This window comes from Electrophorus electricus, chromosome 11, assembly GCF_013358815.1.
Source record: "Electrophorus electricus isolate fEleEle1 chromosome 11, fEleEle1.pri, whole genome shotgun sequence".
NCBI classification, from domain to species: domain Eukaryota; kingdom Metazoa; phylum Chordata; class Actinopteri; order Gymnotiformes; family Gymnotidae; genus Electrophorus; species Electrophorus electricus.
In genome coordinates this window covers 11,927,501-11,952,377 of record NC_049545.1, presented here as the reverse complement: position 1 = coordinate 11,952,377, position 24,877 = coordinate 11,927,501, and the positions used below count along the sequence as shown (strand labels likewise).

At 41.2% G+C, this 24,877-nt stretch overlaps 1 protein-coding gene and 1 long non-coding RNA gene across 3 annotated transcripts; one reads left to right on the top strand and one right to left on the bottom strand.

The window, feature by feature from the left end:
- Positions 1-1,473: 1,473 nt before the first annotated feature.
- six3a (SIX homeobox 3a) lies at positions 1,474-8,062 on the bottom strand. Its single transcript, XM_027011532.2, has 3 exons — positions 8,019-8,062; positions 4,097-4,797; positions 1,474-2,536 (listed from the first exon to the last, which is right to left on the bottom strand). The coding sequence occupies exons 2-3, from the start codon at positions 4,786-4,788 to the stop codon at positions 2,344-2,346; spliced, it is 885 nt and encodes a 294-aa protein (XP_026867333.1). The 5' UTR covers positions 4,789-4,797; positions 8,019-8,062; the 3' UTR covers positions 1,474-2,343.
- On the top strand, positions 6,692-14,593 carry LOC113578347. Of its 2 annotated transcripts, XR_003410737.2 has the most exons (5): positions 6,692-7,201; positions 7,694-7,822; positions 8,023-8,253; positions 12,055-12,160; positions 14,174-14,593. It is a non-coding gene; the product is annotated as an uncharacterized LOC113578347 (long non-coding RNA). The 2 variants fall into 2 exon arrangements; XR_003410736.2 differs by lacking the exon at positions 14,174-14,593 and having other exon boundaries at positions 12,055-12,783.
- Positions 14,594-24,877: the final 10,284 nt, after the last annotated feature.

The following is a 24,877-nucleotide window of genomic DNA, read 5'->3' as shown; positions in this document are numbered from 1 at the left end:
ATTCTAATAAATAATCAATAGCTGTATTATTATTTTCCAAACCACAACAAATTTGAGTTTTGGGTGATGTACACCACAATATTTGTTCTTAGCGTGTTCCAGTTTACTTTTTGTTTAACTGAGTATTAGATAGTATTTATTCTTTCATATATTTTTATTGTCCAAACCTCCATTCAAATGGAGATTAAATTATTTTAACCAGACATATCGGGGCCAAGAAACTAATGTAGACTGAGAAGATGGCAAAGATAACGATCAGCGAGTGGCGAGCTACATCGTCAATGGAGATAGGCCTATCTTTCCCCTGCACGTTGACTTCAGAGGTAAGAAGGCATAGATGCAGATTTACTTCAGTCACAATCAACTACCAATCGACTAACACGAATCAAATACATTTTTCTTATCCAACATCCTATACATTTAAATTAACACAAGTAAATGTGATAAAGAAGCAAGCGCCTACGTTTAAATCGGCCGTGTAACACACTCATGATTTCTCCATTACACACAGCTACTGAGTGAAGAAAAACTCTTTTTAATTTTACGTAATAGAAAAAGTGCTATATTTTTTTTTCATTCACGTATGACTGAATCCCTGGAGTATTTAAATAATAACTAACTTATTTTAAGTCAAGTGTTTGAGGAAAGAAAAAACTGATATTTGGTTGACGGCTGACATTTAACCTAGGACAGCATTGATAAAATTTCTAAAGAATATTTCCACTGTTCTGAAACATCGTTAGGCTATTATACAAGGAAAGCCACTGTCGACATCATAGACAATAAATATGGAATATAGATTAAATGTTTCGTGCTAATCGTAAGCGTTTGTATAACTCTCATTATCTAGCCTGTTTGTTGTGCTGCAGACAAAAAAAGCACGAAAATCGCCTTTTTAATGTGTAACATTCAGGTTTAACTAGTTCCGTCTATCATGTTTTGAACTACATTTATTTTCTAAGAAAAATAACTGTCTCACTCTCCCCCTTAACTAGTTATTTGTAGGTTTCCTTATTGGTTTATAGGAAGAAGTTGCTGTGTGAATTCGGTTCTCTGTGGGCGGAAGGCCCGCGGAGCGCTTTTCTTCCTGCACTACTTCTAGTTTTTGAATGAAAAGCCCTTTCACTATAGCCACAATAGGAGATTGGGCCAGGGGAGGAGTCCTTGATAATTAGTCCATTTAATGGTGAATTTACTTAATTTTTGTATTCATTACCAACTAAGGCAAAAGAGGAACAAGTTTCGTATCCTAAAAGCTTCGCGGTTGCAATTTCCTAGACGTCCATGCACGTCTCTGAATTCTGTCATCCGCTAATGTAGAAGTTATACAGCTTGTGTGTCATGCCTTCGTCCCACCTAATAAGAAAGACAGCCTTGCAGTGACATGAATGTTACCGCTTGGCCTAATGTGAAAAATTAGATCAAATAAAAGACTTGATACAGTTTTATAACAAAATGAAATACTGTATTTTAGCTTAGAAATGTATACATTAACATAAACACGCAAGAAAGTAACATTGAATAATAAGCGCTCAAAGCTAAACACGAAATTGGCTTGATCAGTCGATTATATCCCAATTGTTTGTTACTTTTCTTTTGCATAAATCTCGACTGAACATCCATGGTCGTAATGTTCTTTCAAGGTATAAAAACAGAGAAACAAAACGCCTAGAGCACTTAATAGTTACATTTTGACAAATAGTTTATGAACACCAAGTCAAGAAAAGTGAACAGGGGATAGAAAAGACAATGGAGACGTAGAGCAATATTATATACAGGCATATTTCTACACATATATTACAGACTGGGAGAATGATCGCATTATTTAAGATATACATAATTCAATATAAAATCTCAAAATAAAAATAAAAATCTGATACAGTCATAACGATTCGGTTCCACATTTGACCGGTACCCCACACAGGCAGTGACAGAAGTGTAGTAAAAAGGTGCTTACGACTCAAATGATTGTCTGATGAACATAAAGGAAAAGAGCATTGCATCTTGGCTGCGCGTCATCAGTCGAACAAAAAACAAATTAAAAAGAGGCGACGTGCACAGGATTCTAGTAATTCCCGCTTCTCCATCTTCCTGGTGGTCCTGGCAGATACAGCGAACGAAGAGCATTTCCGTCGTATTAAAAAAAAAAAAAGCCTATTGATATATCATGCAAGTGATGTGGGTAGGGAAAGGCGTGGGGTCCATGGAAAGCGCTTGAAAAAAAGACGTGCTTTTATATTGTTTTCTTTCTTTTTTTCTCAATAATTACCAGTTGGTCCTTTTCAGCTTCCACATAATGTTTATTCAGGTCCGTATTCCCTGCAAATATTTCTCTTTTGCGTATCATACGTCGCATTCTGAGTCACTGGATGTTACTGAAAGAATTGACGTGCCGGTGTCGACACGCTCTGTCATACTCGAGACACTGGTCGTCGGACTAGCCGCAGTTGACGGCGACTCTGCTGAGCTGTGTGGGGTACAGCCGGATTCTGAAAGAGACCGCATGCCGTTCTGTCCAATTGCCTGGTGCTGGAGCCTTGATGAGAAAAAAAGTAAAAGAATGAGACAATACAGCTTGTTGTTGCATTGAATTAAGTTTTCAGGCCTGCTCTCAATTTCGCTTGAACCCAGATTCCAGTAAAAAACGCTACATTTAAAACAAATTTCTAGCATTTTGAAAAGGCCTACAAAGCATTCAGTAGCTCATATCAGTAGGCCAGAACCAGACTAGTGTTAGCCTGTACTGGCCAGAAATTATACAAAATCCTACTGGCATAAAATGATCCGTAACAATAAAACATTAGCATATCGCTATGACATTTTGATCAACACACTTCTTTTAACTAACGCATTTCGACCATCTGCCATCGCTATTTAAATTTACAAATGTCGCCTAACCATTTTTTTATTGTTTATGCGTCGCGGCTGCTGACGTCACTTGGGGCGTTAGTTATTATTTTCAATATTCTGCGATATATTTTCTTCTATAACTAGCTTTGGCAAACGTCGCAGTGGTACAGAACTATACAGAACTGATCATTTAGCATAATAGCTAATGGTTGTTACAGACCAGCAACCAAGGGAAGGACCAACACACTATAATAAAGTGTTTGATTTATCACGTATAACACCAAGCAAACATTTGCAGCAATTCGTGTTTAAAATTTAAAATTAACTGAATGTCACAAGACCTAATCCATACTTTATTATTAATAGCAAGCAATGAACACACACACACACACACACACACACACACACACACACACACACATATATATATATATATATATATATATATATATATATATATATATATATATATATATATATATATATATATATATATATATATATATATATATATATATAAAAACACGTCATGAAAAGCCAGAGTAAATTTAACGTGTAAATGTGTTGACACAACTTTAATGTTATAAACTACTATCGTGCCATTGTATAGCCTGGAAATTGTAGCTATTTATTAGCTTATACCTGTGCCCTCAAAAGTAAAAATAATAGCTTATATATGTTAGAATAATGAATATTAACATGAGCTGTGTTTAGCTACCTTTATTTAGGCGTCTGATATTATTACGATTGGAGTTTAGATTGTTATAGGCCTCTAGAAAATGTCCTTCTAACTACACACGTGGGAGTCAAATGGTGGAAGGATTTATATACTATATTAAATTGTAAAGGGATGTATATACGTTTATATTAGCTAGATGTTGACGTTTGTATTTTTGTGATCAAAATATTCCTGCAATGTCTTAGTACACTAAAATGTTAAAGAAATATATTTAATCTGAAAAATTAATCAGTCAATTTTAACACGCATATATACACAAATATAATATAGCTTCTTTTTAGTAGCAGATTATCAAACTGATATGCTACTTTTCCATAATTGATGTGAAAAGTAAACGTGTCCGAATACTTGGAGCACTATCTCGCCACTCACAGTGTAAAATATCCACCGGTTTCCTTGGCCAAAGATGACATTTTTACTAGTGAATTTCTGACCACTGTTATGATGTAATTTTGTACATTTCAACTCTTTTATTTTTAAGCCCCAAATAAATCAAAAATAACTTACCTGTTTTTCGCTGCCGCCGCTCTGTCTCTTTGCCTCCGATTTTTAAACCAATTCCCGACTTGTGTAGGAGTGAGTCCAGTGGCTTGCGCCAGTTCCCTTTTCTTGCTGGGGTTTGGGTAGGGGTCCTGTAGGTACCACTCCCGTAAGAGGCTGCGCGTCCGCTCTTTAAAACAATGCGTCTTCTGCTCGCCGTCCCAGATGGTCCGAGGAAGGGGAAACTTCTTTCGCACCCTGTACTTATCAACCGGTCCTAGGGGACGCCCGCGCAATTTCTCGGCCTCCTGGTAATGAGCCTCTAGCCACATCGCCTGAAGTTTGCCATGCGAGTCCTTCGTAAACTTGTGGTTCTCCAGAATGTGGTAGAGATCGCGAAAATTGCCCGTGTGAAAGGCAACCACAGCCCGGGCACGGAGGATGGATTCATGCTTGTTGATAGCCTCGCAAGCGCCCGGCGCCACTGGCAGTGACCAAAGGAAGCGACCCAGTCGTTCGATGTCCCCGGTCTCTTCCAGCGTCTCGCAGACGCTCGCCACTTGCTCCGGAGAGAAGTTGAGGGTCGGTAGCTGAAACATTGACAAGTCTTCGGGAGACCTGGCGCTGGGCGCGCTGTTCGCCAGGAGCAAAGGGCGATCAGCGAAGTTTGGCAGGAAGAAATGGGAGGGATAAAGCTCTAAAGGGGATCTGAAAACCATGGAAATGACCTGAAAGAGAAAGAAAATTATCAAGGAAAAAAGGAACGACGAGTACAGATTGAATGATTCAATAGCTATCGCCTAATGACACCAGCCTCATAATATCTCCCCCTAAATCCACCGTGAGTGTAGCATTGAAATATTTTGTTTCGCTTTTCTATTGGTCTTCTTGGTGTCGTTGTAGGGTTGTCATGGCAGCCCTGCCAATCACTGTCAAGCGTGCCAATCATTAGCCAGTACGTAGAGGCTTTCACCACTTCTGCAGCACGCACGGGGGGTTATCAGGAACTCCAATCTCAACACCACCCTCCCTCCGCGGACTCGCACGAAGCCGGAGCCAAGGCTCGCCTATTTGTTGAATGGAATGAGCAATTAGTGGGTGGAATATTATTGCGATCTTAACGAGACTCGTTAAAGCTAAAGAAGATATGTAGTAAAGAGAAGGCAGTGGTGGGGGCTCAGGGTGACAGTCACGGAGACGGAAATCCACATTTAAATGAAGGGTTTGAAACGGAGTCTACGACACCGCGCGCGTATAGGCTACTTTGTATTTCTTTGCACTCCATATGAATGTATATACATGTGTCCGTAAAAGTAGTCTCTAATGCTTTCGACTGTGCCTATTAACGCACAATCGCTTTTATTCCTTAATTGTAAACGTGTATATTGATAGGTTAAATATAAAAAAAACTCTTTTCTGATGTATATAAATCTTTAGTGTTTTTTTTTTCCTACAAACGTTTTTTTTTTCAACATGAAAACGTAGATTTGGACATTTTTCCTGACATTGTTTTGACTGTCATCCTCAGCTACAGTATCAATATACTAGTGCCGGCTCAGGCGACGCGCGCGTCCTTCTGGTCGTTCCAACGCAGATTTACGCAGAGGCCAACACTAAACCTTTGACCAGTGCATGCAGGTATAGGTGAAATCGTTTTAAAGGCTGCACACTGCTAATTAAATGTCAGCTAGATACAACGCATAGCCTATTTTTTGTCAAAACATTGAAATCTTAATTTGTTGCAGTTCTCATAACTTCTAAGTTAGCCTAATATTTCTTCTTTTTCAGGGTGAAGCGCTGCACCAGTTTTGCCATTAAACTGGAACTGTACGCTACTAGCCCATGTCGTTAAAATGTGCGTGTGCGCATCCCCACTTGTCACGAAGCTTGCATCCCGAAACGGTGTTGGTATGGTTTTCAAGGTTTTCGCTAGCATTTACACTAATATTTTATATGGGACTTGGTTGGTGTTAAGATTTTTCACGTTTACTCGATTAAGAACAATACCCACATTGTAAGAGTTGGCTATGTATTAGGCATAATAAGACACAGTATCTATACTACGGCTTATCTGCCACAGTAAAGCTGACATAATTATCTTAAGCTGCCTTTGCAAAGGATCATTCGGGAATTCAAAACTTTTTTTTTATTTTCCAGTTTTTCATACCACGACATGGAGGCGTATACTGACGGAATGAGACAAGGAAGCGTATTTAGCTTACATTTAACTTGATTTCTCCCTCATTTAGTTTAGTTTGTTCATTAGGGACATATTTGCACATATTTGGATGAAAAAGCGATTGCTGGGTAGTCACTGGAAGCACTGGGCCAGGTTGTTTTCTGTGATATCACACCTGTTTGCTTGCCTGTCATACGAAACTCCAGTAAAGCAATTCCAAGTGGCACTTGAATTGGTCTCTTTGGAAAGCTTCGTGGACTGGAAATAACCTGCGGTATTGAAATGCTGAACGTATATCCCTGTGATAATCCAGTCTCCCCTGGTCGGTATTTAGAAGAGGCCCTTGTTTGCTGAATATTCTAAAATACTTGCATCTCCAGGTGTTTAACGGGATCACCTTACACGGCCTCTGGGTTTTTATGTGGCATGTTTGTAAAGATGATTTGGAAACCTTTGCAATACGGAAATTACCAGTGAAATGTAAGAACTGAAATGCAAGAACTAAAATGGTGTGCAAAGCCCCTGTTAAATCACTTTACTTAGCATGGCTTTTGTTTACGTTAAGCTTGTAATTAACACCCCTAAACAAGTTTATTCACCTGGGCTAATTGTCTGTTTATCCCCAAGCTTCCAGCACTCTCGTCTTTGCGATAAGCAGCAGGGGACAAGCTCCTCTATACTGACGAACCATTAGCTCCGTCTTTGTTTATTTAATTCCAGCCCGCCTGACATCACAATACTGGCAGTCGTTAACAACATCGCGTGATTTACTCAAGAAGTGTTACTTAAACCTAACCTGGAAATATTGATTTGATGTTTTTGGGTGGAGTGACCAGAGAGGTACTACACTTCGTGCCTAATTTCGGAGCTACTTCTCTCGAGTGAGACAGACAAACACGTGTGGCGTCATAGTGTGAGACACTGGACCAAGGAGAGTCGGTCTAGGTGAAAAGGTAAGGAAAGTTAGCTATGACTCTATATTCAAACTAGCATGATCTTATCATCATATTAAAACGCGTCCTCCCAACCCTTCGCCAACACTGGCAAGTACGTTGTTTGAGTCGTCTGATATTTTGTACAGCTGTGATAAATCGTTACCAGCCGATGAGCGGAGGAGAATATGAGCAGTATATTTTCCTATTAAAGTTTGCATTTAAAATCGCAGTTTTGTTTTAATAGGCTAAAACCTGGTTAGAGCATTTCATACTGTCTGTGACGGAAACGCTAGTGTGGACATAGTGACGGTGGAAACAGAATCCCTCCCATCCTGTAATCGGAAGAACCACGGTTTGCTTTTCAGCTTTTAAACCGCACGTAGGCTATAGAACTTATTTATTCTCAGTATATTTCAGCTTTGATTCGAAACGTAGTCAGTTCGTCCTGTCCTTCTTGTATTTCTCGCCGCTATTATTGTATCCTCTGTCTCTTTTCTGCTTTCATTTCAGCTAAGAGATTCTTGCGGCTGTTTCTGCGTTACCAGGTTTTCTACTGCACGTGTTCTTAAATGGACCCACCGTGGACGCAATTAGAGCTCTGCCACGCGCACCCAAGTGCCGACATCATCTTTGCACCCTGTAAGTCTATGAAATGTAGCATCCAAATAATATCATTAGCGAACAATTTGCGCGCTTAATCAGTTTTCAGCGAAGTTCTTTAAGTTTGTTAAAGAGAATACGGCTCAAATGGTAGACGTTCACGTGTTTTTCATATATTAAAATAAATAAAAATGAAGTTCCACAAAACAGCGCGTACTCCTGGGATTTCTCTTACCTAGTTTTCATGTTCTCCGCTGCCGGGACGCTGTCTGGCTCACTACTCCATAAATCCTGAAAGGGCGAATGAAGCTTGCACCTTTGTGGAGCCGTCGGGATGGGGCGCAAATGCCCCTTTCTGTTTGTTTTTCCAAGCTTTCAACCTCTTCCGATTTGCGTCGGCCAGGATTCGTGCAAGAGCGCAATTTGCAGATGTGTTAGCATTTTTGACCCTCTGAGGCACCTTCACATATGTGAGTGAGCGATACTACTTTCCTACTACACACATTTACGTAATTTCTGTATCTTAAAGAAAATACCTGAAACAATACATTCTGTTATATAATTAGCATATTTAGCTGTTCTTAACATTCTGTTGGTAAGCCTATTAGCCTAGTATTAAGCAGTCAAAACTTAGTTAAAACAAGGTATTTTACAGTTTACGTTAATATTTTTAATATTACCTAAAATGTAATAACTCGCTGATTCGGTGAGAAAATTCTCATCATTTGTCTTCCGCTCTTGTTGATGACTGACATTTAGCTATTTTGGCCATGTATACTTTATTGGACCCTAAAGGTTTTGTCCTCCATCGCCATGTCTTTTTTTGTGTGGTCTCATTAAGTGGGCATCCTGCTAGGACTGAGAAGTTATACGGGAGCTGTCCAATCAGTGTATTTGCACGGCTTGTTAGCGACGTTTAATGAGGGCGCTCCGCGCACCGAGAGAATGGCGCCTCAGTGTTAGATTCACCTTGTGTCGACTCGTTACTTCTAATGAAGGCACTGGAGGATCCTCTGCTGAATGAGACCGGCAGGCGACCGGAACTGCAGGCCCTCTTTCTTCCGATTTCTCCCGCCTTTTTGCTTAGCCAGACGCCCCTGGTTCGAGCGCGCGCGTGCGTGCGTGCGTGTGTGTGTGTGTGTGTGTGTGCGTGTGTGTGTGTGTGTGTGTTTGTGTGTGCGTGCGTGCGTGCGTGCGCGCGCGTACGTGAGGGCAAGGGGTGGTGAGGTGTCATTTTTTTTTTATTCATTGAATACGAAATGAATAAAAACAATTGCAGGAGCATGCACGGATATCTGCCTTTAGACCTCGTATGTATAACAGGTCAGACACCTTGTAATTATAATAAGGTGTCACACATTGCTTTCGTTGCTTTATTAATTAATTTACATACGGTAGCCTACTCTGCCTCTTAAGAAGCTCCAGATGCTCTTAATGATTTGAGACAAATCAAACAACACACGTTTAGTATTTACGACCGCCCCTTTCCTCATCCACTCTGAAGCGTCACACAAACTTTTCCACAATGTCATTACTTTAAATTAGGAATCTCGGTGTCTTTAAGTATGGCATGTAGAGAAATGTACCGCGTCACGAGAGCGTATTTTTTGGCATCCTTTTCAAACCTAAGAGCTCTCTACAGGAATTAATGTATTACAACGTAGTAATTCACTTGCTCTGCTAACAAGATAGTTGCACCGCTGTCTACGTATCTCACTTCTCATTGACTAAGGATATCATCTAATTTGTTTAAATGCGAGTTGCATTCTTTCCTGTCATAACAATAGCAGAGTTATTGAAGCATGCACAATTTTAGATCTTTATACCCTTGTACCCTAAATCTACTTCTATATGCACCCAAAATTTGGGTCTAAAAATCTGAACAGAGATCCTAACTCTAGCCACTATAGCAGTCGAAAATTTGTATAATTTTACAGGATTATAAACCTCTGTAGCAAAATAATGAAAGGGCTTTTTTGTTTTGTTTTTTGTTACGTGGGTTTTTTTTCTTTATAGGCGCTATATGAGTGTTTTCAGTAACACCTTTCTATTTTGTCTGTGCAGTATATCAAATTACATTTAGTATTATATTATACAGTAGAAGACATCATTTAAACATACGTTAGGCTATCAGAAAACCAGAACGGATATCTAAGCACAGCTGTAGCCTAAAATAATAAAAACCCAAATTGTTACATCTAATGAGAAATTACAAATAAACGTCTTTTGAAAACTTATTTTGCAGTTTAATAACTTAATCTCAAGGCTGCATGTTTTTTTTTTCTCATGTGGAACAATTTAACTTCCGCCCTGGCATATTTTGCAGGCCTTCTCCGCCGCTCAAACGGAATAAGAGCCGCGCTTCCAATATAATGCTCGCGCCCCAGATCCTAAAACATGACTTACTAATATTAAAGACATATGAAACATAGATCGTGAATGACTACACAAGGCTAAAGATTAACTTTCCCCATCTTGTTCAGATTATAGGACACTATTGTTATTTTATTTTATGATATAGTTCATGTAATATTTTGTGTGAGTTTTATGTTGTTAGCGTTTTTAATTGTGTTGTTTCCTTTTGTGTTCACTATCCCGGGCGCTATCAGGTTCCCAATCACTTTGTCAAACTCGAACAGGCACGATATTTAGTGTGAAGCTATCATATTGACCTGGGAAAAACAAAAAATACCTTGTCAGATAAACTGCCACAGTGAGGGTTTATTTGGGACTAGTATTAATTTGCATCGAGCACAACTTCTATCCATATGTTTCTTAAACATTTAAACTGGAACGAAAAAATATTAGTTCCAGTCATAATTTTCACAAAGACTGTTCAGACATACTTTCTCGACCATTCATGAACATAGTTAAGAATATCTTAAAATGTGGTTGACAGCGGTAGTGCTTGCCCGTTTTTCGGTAGGTTAAAGCTGTTTTAACCTTATCTCACATTTCAATTGGCCGCCGTTTGAACAGCCTTTCGAAATGAAGATTAATTAAATTTTGCTGATGTTCGCGTCTTCTTGTTTTCTACTACTGACAGACAAAAGTGAGTGAATTTCTAGTTATATGTTTATACCAATTAGTCTTGTGTTTGAGATATTATTTAAATATATCATTATTAAATTACTAGCATTATTTCCATATTGTGTTCCCTGTTAACCTATGGGTAGCCTGTAGCTATGAGGAACATATGCAGTCCAAAGTGAAGAACCATTAAAAATTGAAAAGATAAACATGGAATCATATGTATGCTATTTTTGTAACGGATTTGAACCTTGGTTGCCTTGGACGGTGTAGGTTAAAGTACCATAACCAATTATAATCAACGTCGTCCCTTTATCTTGGGTTTAATCCCTGTCTCTTGCACTCAAGAGGAGAGCAGTGCTTTGGATGTTAAATACAGCCTGCTTTTGCCTACGTTGATCAGACTGCTGTGTTTGACATTAACCTTCTCCTGCGTCCTTCATTTAACTAGGATTCAAGTGACCGAAAAATTACACAGAACCAGCTTATTAAAATCACACTGGCCCTACCACTGTATCTTTTCTGTTATTGAAAATGTCAGCGATTACTGACCAGTATGACAGATTGTAGAATATTGTCTTGCCCTCTTATAGGAACGCGATAAAAGGGTTCCAGAATCTATATTCATTATTTAGTTGTTTTAACCGAGTTACTACAAGAAGTAAAACATACATCTTAAATGGGGTGAATCACTATTAGTTACAGCGTTTCCTAACTTAAAGGATTCTTGCAAGAAACTCGTATTAACCCGGAAATGTAATATCTCATTGACATTCATCAAATATTTCTTATTAAAGTTTTTATTATTATTATTATTTTTATTAAACAATCTTATTAAAGTTCTCTACGTGAAGACTGTTCTTAATATTCTAAAATAACCTTCTCTAGTTCTCACAATAGGCCTAATTAATACGAAATATATAATATTTTGATTCCAGTGGACTGAATTAGGCCACGCCATGGGCCTACAGGTCTTCTCTTTTTAATTAAATCAAAATGGAGAACATAAATCGGTGAAAAGCATGTTTTAAAATGTCAGCGACTGTAATATACTTATCACAAAACTATCGAGTCATGTGGACCCCTTCATTGACCTTTATATTTTAGATTCCATGACTTTTATATTTTAGATTCCATGTTTGATTCAAATTACCCATTTACTTAATCTTGCCTTAGTAATAGCTTATAGAAAATGTCTCCAAATGTAGCGTTGACTGAATCTGTTATTTACGGGTGAACAGTTTCTGTCGAATGGAATATCAGTCCGAAGTACATCTTGAGCAAAAGGATCGATAGAGGACGTCAGGAGACCTCCGGGAGAAGCAATGCGCTGCATCACCGTGACAGGTACAAGACCCGCGCGTTACATCCACGCCCTAGGGGAGATAACGTATCTAAGCAGTACGAGCATCAACAGGTAGGCTATGCCCACTTCACTGCTTAGCTAGGGCTTAGGGAAATGGGAATTCAAACGGCCAAGGACGCTTGATCTCATGTTTTACAAAAGCCCCATTTTGTAATTTCTACTCTGGTCGAATGAATCAACATGTAGGATAATTATAGTAAGATATCGTATTCGGCCATGTTTGTGGCATTTATTGGAACTTGTCGTGAGCATCTTTTTACAGGACATCACATTAATTTGCATGATAACTACGGAAAAAATATAGGCTCTTTCCCTATAAATCCTACGTATGTTGCATGCATTGACAAGGGAAGTCATCATAAGAAAAAGTGAAGGGTATTTTCAGATAGGTCTTATTTCTGTGTCCTTAACTCAGTTTGTATATCCCTACACGAGGATCTTTTTAAAAGTATTCCTGGAGGTTGAACTGTGCCCAAATGCTAAAAACAGTTGTATAATTCCCCTTTTAACGGCGGGTTAGGTTCAGGAAGCAAGTAACAAAGGCCGTGTCTCGAAAGTTTTAGTCTACTCACGAAACCCGGAAGTTTGATTTACCCTTTTGACGTATTTTGCACAGATTTCTGATACTAACCCTGTACAAAAAAAAAAAAAAAGGGGGGGGGGGGGGGGGACCACAATGATTATATTCTGTGTAAGTAGCCTAATCAAGAAACAGAAATTGTCTGAAAAGTCACTGGAATGTCAAAGGAAACAGTGATAGATTTTATTCTGGAACTGTTAGAATATTAAATATTGAAAAATATAAATATTTTTTAAATACCCCTTAAAGTCTTACTGGCCATTTAGTGATGTCTTGCAGCAAAATGCACCCCCAGGTAGCTTGACCGGGATACACTGCCATCATTAAATCCAAAGACAACTTTTAAACCATGTATTTTACCATTTTCCATTGTCTTTCTCTCTCTTTCTTTTCTAATTTCAAGCAACACTGATGTCTTAAATGTGAATCTGTTCAATTTCAATTTTGATTTGGCAAGTAAATCGAGTTAATATGTCTGTCTCGAGGTCTCTGATGTGTCGTCAAATATTGCAAATGACAACCGGCCCACTCATAACTTCCAAATCAGTTTGAATCATCTCCTCAGGTGGCTCCTTAAAATGATATTCATGCATTTTTCATGTATACACACAAGTACACATGTATACCCAGATTATGAGAAGGCACTAGAGCAGATGTTAAAACGTCTCAAAAATGGTAAAGTGTAAATGACTGACCCTGATGATGGACGCTTTATCCAAGCACTGAATGAAAAATGTATGATCGGCAGCTGTAACGTGTGGCCTCCTCTTCTTGTTTCAACAGATTTCTGCTCTTCATTTTCTCTCTGTTATCTCTGTGATTGTATTTGATCATTTATTTATTACCTGGGCTATAATGCACTTTGACAGTTCCAAACTAATTTAGGCTAAAGCCCACAAGCGAAACTACATAACAGCCACTAAAGTTTACATCTGTCAGGCCACATTGTTTTCTACATAGTTGCTAAAATGGTCTTTCTTAAGTAATAAGATAATAATAATAATAATAATAATAATAATAATAATAATAATAATAATAATAATAATAATAATAATATAGATATTAAGGTAACGTGGTAATATAAAGTTAGAATGATATTTAGGATGACAGCAGATTCATGCTGGCTGGCCTTGTTGCTCTCATTCAGCCCTGTAGGGATCATGTTTGTGATTGCAAGGGGCAGGAACAGTGGCAAGGTTCATTTGTCGGCTATAAGTCGTGCAGAGGTAATGGGAAGTTATTGGGAGCCTGTCCTGTCAGGGTGTCCGTAGGTCTATGGTTCATGGCAGGGTTAAAGAAACTGTTACCTTCGCTTGCCCTCCCTGCTAAACCCCCTTCCTTTCTAAAAGAGGATGTGTTCTGCCTGTCACCGTGACGCTCGCCCACTCGTCCATGGCCCTGTTTGTTTTTATAGGTTTATGACTTTGGCCCAAACAGGAACATGGAATAACGTCGTGACGTCATCAGGTGCAAGTTTTGGTTTCTACTTTCTTTGTGAACGCATGCAAGGCCTGTCCTCGCACTCTAGCGAATTCCTTTGTCTTTGGCTATTTTTGGCCTCAGAATATGCAGCCCGTGAGAACTGCCTGTGTCAAAGGCATCTGCACCTACAGAACACAAATGTGTATGTAATGAGGTGAGATTTTTTAAACAAAGATTTGACTTCCTGAAAGTCAAAGTAAATTGTATGTTATGATTATGTCAATTATTAGACTGTTGCCTCTTAGGGTTGGGATTTTTTTTTTTTTCTCAGATTATTGTACATACCATGTTAACATTTTATAAACTGATGTTCAACATTGTAATTGTATGCATACTGCTGTTCATATACCAATAAAAGCTGTTGTGTTAACAATACGTACTGGAGTTATTGGAGACCTCTTTGACTGCTGGGGTGGGTATTGCTGGACAGCACTTGCAGTATTTGACCTATTAGAACATTAATCAGACGACTGAGCTACCGGCAATATTTGTGTGTGTGTGTGTGTGTGTTTGTGAGTGAGCGAGAGACTGTATGATAGAATGGAGAGAGAGAGATCTCTGCTTTTCTCCATTGTTTTGCATTTCTAAATACAACGTGTGTGTGCACGCGTGTGTGTGTGTGTGTGTGCACACGTGTGTGTGTGTGTGTGTGTCTGTGTGTGAGTTTGAGAGTTAGGGATCCATCTGGCTTGATATTGTCTCTATTAGCCTCATTATATCTATTTATGCACGTTGGCAAGGCAAATTCTAGACTGTTTTGCTACAGAAAATCAAACAAGCTGAGCATTATCAAAATGCTCTGTCTGTTTCTCTCTGTGTCTGTCTCTCTCTCCCTCCTGTTTTCTCACTTCCCGTTCTCTGCATCTCTCTTTCTTCCACTTTCTCTCTCTCTCTCTCTCTCTCTCTCTCTCTCTCTCTCTCTCGCTCTGTCATCACTACTGATGCTTAACCTGGATTACAGATTAGTACAAGGTAATGTATGTACCAATATGTCATGATGAAGATCTTTTGATCCATCCTTTATATTAACCATGTTAATAATGATTAAATGTCTCAAGCTGACAAATCATTGGCACAGAAATGAAATATTCATGTGTACTTTGTATATCAACTTGGCAAATAAATGGAATATTCATGGGTACTTCACTTTGTGTATCAACTGTTGTATTTTAATTAGGAGCCTTTATTTTCTCTTTTCAACAACAACAACAACAGCAATAATAATAATAATAATAATAATAAGGGAGTTGTTTGAAGATATAATACTCCATACTCCTGAAAATCTACTTCCATCTATTGGCTTCCATTTATTTCAGAACTGTTTTTCCATCCTCTTCCCCTGCCCAGGTGCAAGTCTGTTTACTTGCACTGTCAGGCATTTCTCACTGATACACTGATAGTAAGATGTCAGTGCAGTATGTGACTACAAGCGCCTTTTTTAGAGATGGTGCAATATAGTGTCAGTCCATAGCTGCAAACAAACCTTTTACATAAATTCAGTCCCTGTTTTTCACACACACACACATCCACAGAATAGAACACAACAGAAGGCGAGTGTGTTTCCCACTGAAGTGCGTGGATGTCTTTACATTGGTGCAGCCCACCTACCAGTCTGACAGAGAGAAGAACGGAGCCAGAGAGTGGTACTGTTCTTTACCTTCCTTCTTCGGGTTGTTTGGTCACGACATTGCTGCCTGTTTCCACCCTTCCCCTCCGCAACTCGAGTCGCTGTGTCCCAACCACCTCACAGCAAGGTCCCAGGCGAGTGCACAAGCGCGCGTGTGTGTGTGTGTGTGTGGCAGATCAAGCACAAATGCATAAATGCAGGTGCATATCGGAGTGCATGAGTAAGAGGAAGACATTTTGGGAATCCGTTTTGACCATTCTCAGCTCTATAACCTACTGTACGGGTGAGAAAGAAAGAACAAGCGAGAGATGACAGACTATTTTTGGAAAAGAAACAAATAGGAAAACACTGTGTAGCAAAAGATTACATTACATGGGACCGAACTGTTTTTTTCAAAGATAGCTACAAGAATGAATGCTTTAAGGCGTCATTATTTCACATCTCTTATTATACACCCATATTTTCTAACACTCATCTCCTTAATGGTAAATCCAATTGCCATTACAGTAAGGGAGTTGGAATATGATCTGTATTATTCAGAACAAAGAAAGGCAATGTACAAAAGGAAAATGTAGAGGCATATAATCCTGTATCTGCAGCATTGATCCTAAATGAAAAACAAATTCTGTAAAAAGGATTAGCAGAATGTCAAAGAGGAACTGGTTACAAGTACCAAAGGTAATTTGTAACCGTAGCAACTACTGGAAATGGGGATTATCACAGGCGTGGGGCTGTCTTTATGGACAGCGCTAAAGTGGGGTTGCCCAGGCTACAACCACAGGCATTAAACTATCATAAGACACCATACACCGGTCACACACGTTTAAATAGAGCCATTTTAGTTGGCCATTGTGTTCTACAAATTAATTTGTTTTATTTTTAGCACGACATTACTCTGAATCATGTCATTTCTTACCAAGCAATGACCATACGATATTATCCACATTATAGAAAAGTAAAATAAATTCTTCATGCAATCTTCCTGCATTGGGAACACTACATTCTCAGTGACATTTATCTTGCTTGTGTATGTAAATAGGCTATTGTTAATTCTAAATATGTGCCATAAAGCCAGAACACAACCATAAGTCTAGAACACAATCATACAACCACATACAAGAGAATGCCGAGTACTGGATATCACTCAGTTATTAGTATTCTTTTTTGTTAATAACACATTATAGAAAAGCACAATACTAGTGGAAGTAGAGAACAGAGCAGAGATACAAAAGACATGACAAATAGAGGGCAAAAAAAAGTACTCTGACAAAGGAAAAAAACCCCAAATGATTAATTTTAATTATCTATCATAAAAGTCAAGTATAATATCTTCAGTAATTGTAGTCATTCTGTTTGGCATACCAGCACTGTAACAAGACTTTAAAACATTTTGGGCCTTTTCTTGTAGAAAAGACCCGAATTCATGGCATACAAAATGATATCAATTTTCCTTTTGCTTGCATAATCATTTAAATGTCAGCATAAATGTGTTTGCTCGTGGATGGGAGCCGAAGGCTTGGTGAGGTGCCTTTTTGTGTTCTAGACTTTCTTTCCAAACTAAGCCGGTGTATGAGGTGATCATTAACCACATGTATTCTCTGCTGCTTATGTTTTCTCCCCAACCTGTCGATAGCCGCGGGGTCTACCTGCCTCTACCGCACACCGCAAGATGTGATGTTAGTTATTAGGTTCCTTTCTTCATTAAGGAGGCGAGTTTATTAGAGAAAACGGGTAGTTTGCATGAAGTTGGTGCACTCCAACCAATAAATCACATTTCCCTTTATCTGTGGGCAGCATCCTCCAGCCAGTTTAACCGCTTTCTGGTGGGAGACTTCTCAAATGTCTTATTGCTTAATCATGTGGAAGTGACAACAGCCCAACTCACCTCCCCCCTCCCCCCTCCTCCCTCCCCCCTCCTCCGCACACTTGCTCTCTCTGTTCTGTTCTTTCTATTTTCATTTCTTCATTCTTTGTAAGTTTGAGGAAGCTATTAAAGCAACAGTAAATGGCTTCACAAGTGACATTTGCTGACATTCAAGAAAGTGCATTTATCAGCCAAGTACAGTTCACCTCGGTGAATGAAATCCATTTGTGCCAGTGTGTCTGCCTGGTGGCCTCTCCCTCCCTCCCTTCTTCTCTGTCTCTCTCTTTCTCTCCCTCTTTCTCACTTTCTCTCTCTCTCTTTCCTCTCTCTTTCTCACGTTCTCTCTCTCTCTCTCTCTCTCATTCTCTCACTCTCCCTTTCCTCTCACTCTCTCTCTAAATTGATGCCCAGCGAACAGGGAAATGGCGAGGTGACGCGCAGTGCGGCGGCTGCTCTCAAATGTCACACTGGAAAATCTTTAATGGGCTAAGTGTAGCCTTTCCGGCCTCAACTTGTCAGGTAATCAGAAATCTCTCTGACTCTTCTCCCCTCTCCCCACATCACCTAGCTCCCCCAGGGCCAGAGCCTCGGCTAATTACACGTTATTCTGATTGGAACTCCGGGACCGTGAAACAGCTAGACTGCTTTTAAAAGTCAAGATATTGGGAGGAAGAACCTGCTTCTGCTTGGTTATGTATTTGGTATAAATGTGTTTATTTGTCAATGCACCGCATAGCATTCGTTAAGAAATGCGTACGCGAAAAAGCAGACATGTTGAGAATGATTTTGGGGGGAGGTTAAAGAACGCCGCGAGTCTACCATCATCACGTTCATGGCTCGGACCATTCAGACCACTGTTCTCATACTGTTCCTGCGTGCCTGCCAGTCACATGCCCTCCGTGGGATGCACCCCAGAGCAGCAGTGCAGCTAGACTGCCGTTATCATGCGATTAGCATGGCTTCCATGCTGCTGTGCGAAGGTGATTAAAATGCAAATGCACGAGCAGGCGGCGCTCTTGAAAGCGCTTTGTGGGGGACAATGGCCAGGTCAGGCCGGGTCCCACGCAGCCACAAGGAGACATTGTCAGAGAGGCCGCGGGGACCTGGAGACTAAGGCTGCATGTTCAGCGCCACATTCACCGGGAGTTAATAAAGTTTTTATTGGCAGGAAGGGACAGCCGCACAATCCTCTGATACTTGCACATATGAGAGAGAGAGAGAGAGAGAGAGGGTAAGGTCATGTGTATTTCGCATGTTTGTTTGTGTGTGTGTGTGTTTGTGTGCATGTGTGCGTGTGCGTGTGCGTATGTGTGTTTGTGTGCATGTGTGCGTGTGCGTGTGTGTGTGTGTGTGTGTGTGTGCATGTGTGCGTGTGCGTGTGTGTGTTTGTGTGCATGTGTGCGTGTGCGTGTGCATGTGTGTGTGTGTGGAAGACAGACAGTGACTGTGAAAGAGTGTCAAAATGCCATTTTGGAGCTGGAAGAATATGCAGGTCCACTACATGTACAAGATAGTGGGTAGACACACTGTGTACATATAGGCTTGTCAACCGCACATTCTTATCATGATACTGATGGCCTCTATTAATCTCACATAGCTTGACTTTTTATATACCATATCACGCTGTACCTCAGAGAAAGATAACATTGAAGGAAACCATTATGTCACATAATGGTAAGGTGAAGCAAGCTTTGAAACATGCTCTCTGAGCCTCCAGGCACAGGCAGTGGTATAAAGGGTGCCACTGATCTACACTGTCACCTGTCCCTGACACGCTTCACACTCCTCCTCTTCACATTGTACCTCATCCTGCGCCTTGTGCAGTTCAGTGCCGGTCTGGTCTGCACTCCGCAGTCTCACTGTGAGTTCTGTTTGCCATCTCAGCCTGACGGCTCCCGGCTCCAGAGCACAAAGCTGCGGCCGTGTATTGCGAGCGTGTCGTCCACGGCGTAGGCCCGCGGCCTTAAAAGGAAGATGGCCTCTCTATTGACGAGCATACCAGGCATTCAGAGAGATACGGGCTCAGACACAGAGGCTTCTGAATGGAGGTGGCCTCTTATGTCACAGAGTGCTCCACAGAAACAACTCCGTATCCTCCACACGTGGGTACGAAAGAGCCGTCAAGGATATCTGGCGAAGACATGCTAATCTCGAGGTGAATGCTTTGAAGTTGATGTTGACCGGGCAGAGGTTATACATGGCCCTCCGATTCGGAGGACCCTACATGTTTGGATAAATGAAGGAACCCTAAAACTGTTATGTTGCATTCAGTTGCAAAAACTCAACCCAGACTCAACCCTGATGACAAACATCACCAGACACTGGGTGTGGTCCGTAGTAATGCTCTGCTTGGCTTCTGTTTGTTGTGGGGGCTTTTTCCTTTCACGTTTGTGTTTAGTGAAATGCCTGCTTAATGGGGATGAGGCTGTGTTCAGTTTGAGTGTGTACACTTCACCATTCATCCAGTGCCAGTCACTTCAGCAGAAGAGACCAGTGAGCCAGTTCCGCTACGTCGGTGTTTCAGACCTGAAGTGCTAGGCTTTTCAGCAGGTCTTCTTTTTCTCTTGTTTATCACTCTTACAGCTGAATCTTCATCCTATCTGTCAGCAATACCTTGTCCCAAAACAGGCCAGACTAAGACATACTAAGACATACTTTATTGAGGGCAAATACAATAAACACAATAGTGCAAGGTAAAACAAACAAACAAAGCAAAGCACTTACAAGACTAGCCCCTTCATGCTATCACAGTCATAAGACGTAGTACACATTTACCAACTACTTTTTCGTCTAGTTAGTCTATCACCCATCTTGTACCATGCAGAGTTTTTGTTAGCCATCCTCTAGCCCTTCATCGGTGGGTGGTTTCTGACCACTGTTGGCTGGATATTTTCAAGTGGTGGACCTGTCTTAACCCAGTAACACTGTAAAATGCCATTATCATGTCTGTATCGCTGCGGCATTCAGATTGACCCACTAACCAAATAACTTCCGGCCAACTGCAGGCCTGTAGAAATTGACCAGTGATAAACAGCAGCTCTGATGTGCACACTGTAATTCTGCGCCTATAAAATGCACCTCTATTAGAGTGAGCAATGAGCATAGTAGCAAGGCAGATGTTACCCCCCCAAAAAAGTCCCTGGTGAGTGTATATGCATGCACTGATGAAGTGTTAATAATGAGAAGCATCAGAACTTCAGGGAGGCAGAATGCTCAGATTGGTGAGCACATCCGCGTCACGGATGGACATTTTTTACGTATTTTACCAAACCGTAACCTGAACTTTGCTTCTTAAGAATCTCCACTAGTTTGCATCTTGTGGTCAGTCTTCTGAGGTCTTGAAGGAGTGTACTTCTTTGTGGTAGTATTTGACATATCCACACCTGCAACCTATATAGGGTTCAGCAGATTTTATATCTGTTCAGCAGATTTTCTTGACGTCATTCCAAATTCAGCATGCTGCATCACAGGCAAGACGACAAAAAAAACAAAAACAAAACATGCCACTGAGTGATTACTTCCTAATTGCTCCTACTGCGCTGTAGGTCAGGATTGCTGTACTCAGTCTACTGCTGCATCTTCGTAGTGCTTGCAGGCCTCATGCACTCATGCGCTTACTGTGTTTGCCACACTGTGCTGAACCTTCTCCCCATCAGCAACAACTTTGAGGTGAACACCTCGCCAGATATCCTTGACGGCTCTTTCGTACCCACGTGTGGAGGATACGGAGTTGTTTCTGTGGAGCACTCTGTGACATAAGAGGCCACCTCCATTCAGAAGCCTCTGTGTCTGAGCCCGTATCTCTCTGAATGCCTGGTATGCTCGTCAATAGAGAGGCCATCTTCCTTTTAAGGCCGCGGGCCTACGCCGTGGACGACACGCTCGCAATACACGGCCGCAGCTTTGTGCTCTGGAGCCGGGAGCCGTCAGGCTGAGATGACAAACAGAACTCACAGTGAGACTGCGGAGTGCAGACCAGACCGGCACTGAACTGCACAAGGCGCAGGATGAGGTACAATGTGAAGAGGAGGAGTGTGAAGCGTGTCAGGGACAGGTGACAGTGTAGATCAGTGGCACCCTTTATACCACTGCCTGTGCCTGGAGGCTCAGAGAGCATGTTTCAAAGCTTGTATGTTTAAAACCACACCAGTGTGTAACATAATAGCATCCCTCAATTTTTGCTTTCGCTAAGACACAGAGTACCATGGTGTGTACAAAGTCGAGGTATGTGAAATTATTAAAAGGCATTGTGTTGTTGCATGTGGTTGAAATATGATTTTAAAGCCATATACAGTATATAGTATGTATTACATAGTATATGCAATACAAATATACTGTATATTCATTGAGTAGAAAATATTATTAATATAAATTCATATACAATGAATAGCATACCGAATCTATAGCTGTATATGCTGGTATATCTTCTATAATCATTTGTAAGTTGTGATCAGCCGCCGTTGGCGCCACTATCGTACGCTAAAGTCAGCTGACAAACTGCTCCAGAGTTCGGTAACCTGTGTTTTGCCAACCTTTTTGACTTGGGTGACGTGGGTTTGACAAAAGGGCAAGTGTTGGACGGATGCTGTTATACACACACACACACACACACACACACACACACACACACACATACACACACACATACACACACACATACACACACACATACACACACACATACACACACACATACACACACACACACACACACACACACACACACACACACACACACACCTGTAACCTTCCTTTTTAAAAATAAGGCCCCTCATGAAATGTTACTAATGTTAAGCCACCGATGAGTGCCTGTGTTATGTATAGTGCAGCTGCACATTCTTCCAGCTGGTTTGACTCCTATACTGTACTGTACCGTACATGGCTGTTGTATTATCCCATGGCTGCAGCTGCTCCTGTGTGACATACACCTATACTTGCTATCTAATAGGAGTCCATGTCTGCCCATTCCGGCTGATGCTCCTCCGCACAAAACTGTCAGTGCAAAACCAGTTTAGTGTATCTCTGCCTTTAGAGAGAGAGCGAGATGTACACATACACAAGACAGACATCAGAAAGAGGAAGTAAGCTTTGGGCTGAAACAGCAAAGGTCATTTTCAGATGGTATCAGTGCTGTCACAGGCACACGGCCACACACAGAATGCAGCAGCAGAGAGTCATAGTTGTGACACCTTCATCACCACAGCTGTCGGAGACACACATGAACACATGCAAGGTGCAGGACAGCATTTGAGGTCACTGTCAGTGTCGCTGGGACCTGTAACACACACACACACACACACTCAAACGCACAGAACTTTCCAGAGGGAGCTGACTGGCTATTAGCATATGCGCAAACCCCACTCAACATAGAATGTCCACACATCTCCTCAGACATCCCTTCTGAAAAGCGCTTTTTGGTGTAATAAATAAATAAAATTAAAAAATCCTGAGAAGTGTTTTTTTTAACCACCCCTCCCCCCTCCATATAAATCCCCTTGACACCAGAGAACTGCTGACAGAGTGCTATGTCTAAAGAACCGTCCCAGTTATGATATCATGCAATGAAAACAAATCCTCATAGCCCAGGCTCAGAACTAGCATGTACCCCAAGGCCAAGCCACACTTATCAATATGACTTCCACATTAATGATCACACTGTCCTATCTTTGTTGTTCCCCTTGTTGATAATGACTTTTTATTGAAATCAATTACTTGGGCACCACGCAAGAGGACGGCCGGGACTAAGAGGGTGGAGAAAGTAGAAGAGATAAGGTTTCCTCGAACAGATCCCAGCTAATGGTTCCAGCCACGGTTAGTGCACTTCAGAGCTGCCAAGAGCGTGCCCCTTGAAATGAGAGTGCAGGCGACGATCAGCCAACGCCAGTTCAATTTTTCATCAAGAAGAACATAATTAATCCACTATGAACTTGGAGCGAAAGATGAAATTCATCAGGGCGGTGCGGGTTAGCCGGCCGGGGTGGAGCGGCGATAAGGAAAAGGTCTGAGTGGCAGGCAGGGATCCACAGTGACGGAGAGGCTTGCAGGCTGCCGCCGGGAGTCCATCTCCACTCACTCGCTCCTACTTAACAACGCCAGAGAGCTCCAATGTTTGTGCACGCCATGCGCATCGCCAGCGAGCAAATGAATGACGTGCCCCTCTGGCACACAGGCCGAGCCCCGCGGAGCTCCAGCCGTCTGTGGGAACGGCCTCCGCAGGCCACACAACGCCGGTGGCTCGTGTGACGTTTTCTGAGGCGCTTCACATGTCCGACATACAGGCCCAGTGTGTCTGAATGAGAGCATGGAGGGGGGGCGGCCAGGAATGTGGGAAAGGCGTGGAACTAATCACGGAGAGATTGTTAATCCTTCAGAATTACACTGCACAGGAGGATGCTGAAATGGTGGGGGAAGGCAATTGAAAACTGCCAAAGGCTCATGAGTGTCTGGATTATCGCTTTTATCTCCATCATAGTGCCAGCAGTGCATAGCTCTTCACCTCATCATCCCTTCAATAAGAGAGGAGAGGAAGAGGATGAAGATGACAGGAATCGGTGAGAGGACCTACAGGAGGCCAATGCAGGGTTGATAGGTTGATGCCATTAATGACATCTCCCTAATGTTTTTGAGACCAAAGAGACAATTCAAAGAATGAACATAACATGAGAATTATAAGTGTACAAAGCACACACATTTTACAGGTGGCAAGTAAGAATGCTTTGTACTTAATCTAAGTTGGAATGTGGGGTGTTAACATTACACAACATTACACTACTCTGCCTGTAATTCTCCAGACTGTCATTAACCACAGCACTTCCTGAAATAGCTGTCAATCTGCATTACAAACAACTTAAGGCTTTGTTTGGGCAGAGCCTACTGTGTGTATGAGTGAATGCGTGAGTATCTATGTATGTATGTATGTGTGTGTGTGTGTGTGTGTGTGTGTGTGTGTGTGTGTGTGTGTGTGTGTGTGTGTGTGTGTGTGTGTGTGTGAGTCCTCGTGTCTGAGAAAGTCAGTGGTAGGAAGCACATGCCTGGGCAGGGGTATTGTGTATGCCGATATTTAGCACCTTTTAACACACAAAGCCAGAGGATTGAGTTTCATCTCTCTCCATTTTACACAGACACTAATGTTAAGCCATGAAATC

What these genes read in the sequence shown, in the direction of transcription:
- six3a (XM_027011532.2), bottom strand. Translation starts at nt 4,788, where the DNA reads ATGGTTTTCAGATCCCCTTTAGAGCTTTATCCCTCCCATTTCTTCCTG. An exon ending in GCGGCGGCAGCGAAAAACAG is followed by an intron (nt 2,537 to 4,096) that starts GTAAGTTATTTT and finishes TTTCTCATCAAG; the next exon opens with GCTCCAGCACCAGGCAATTG.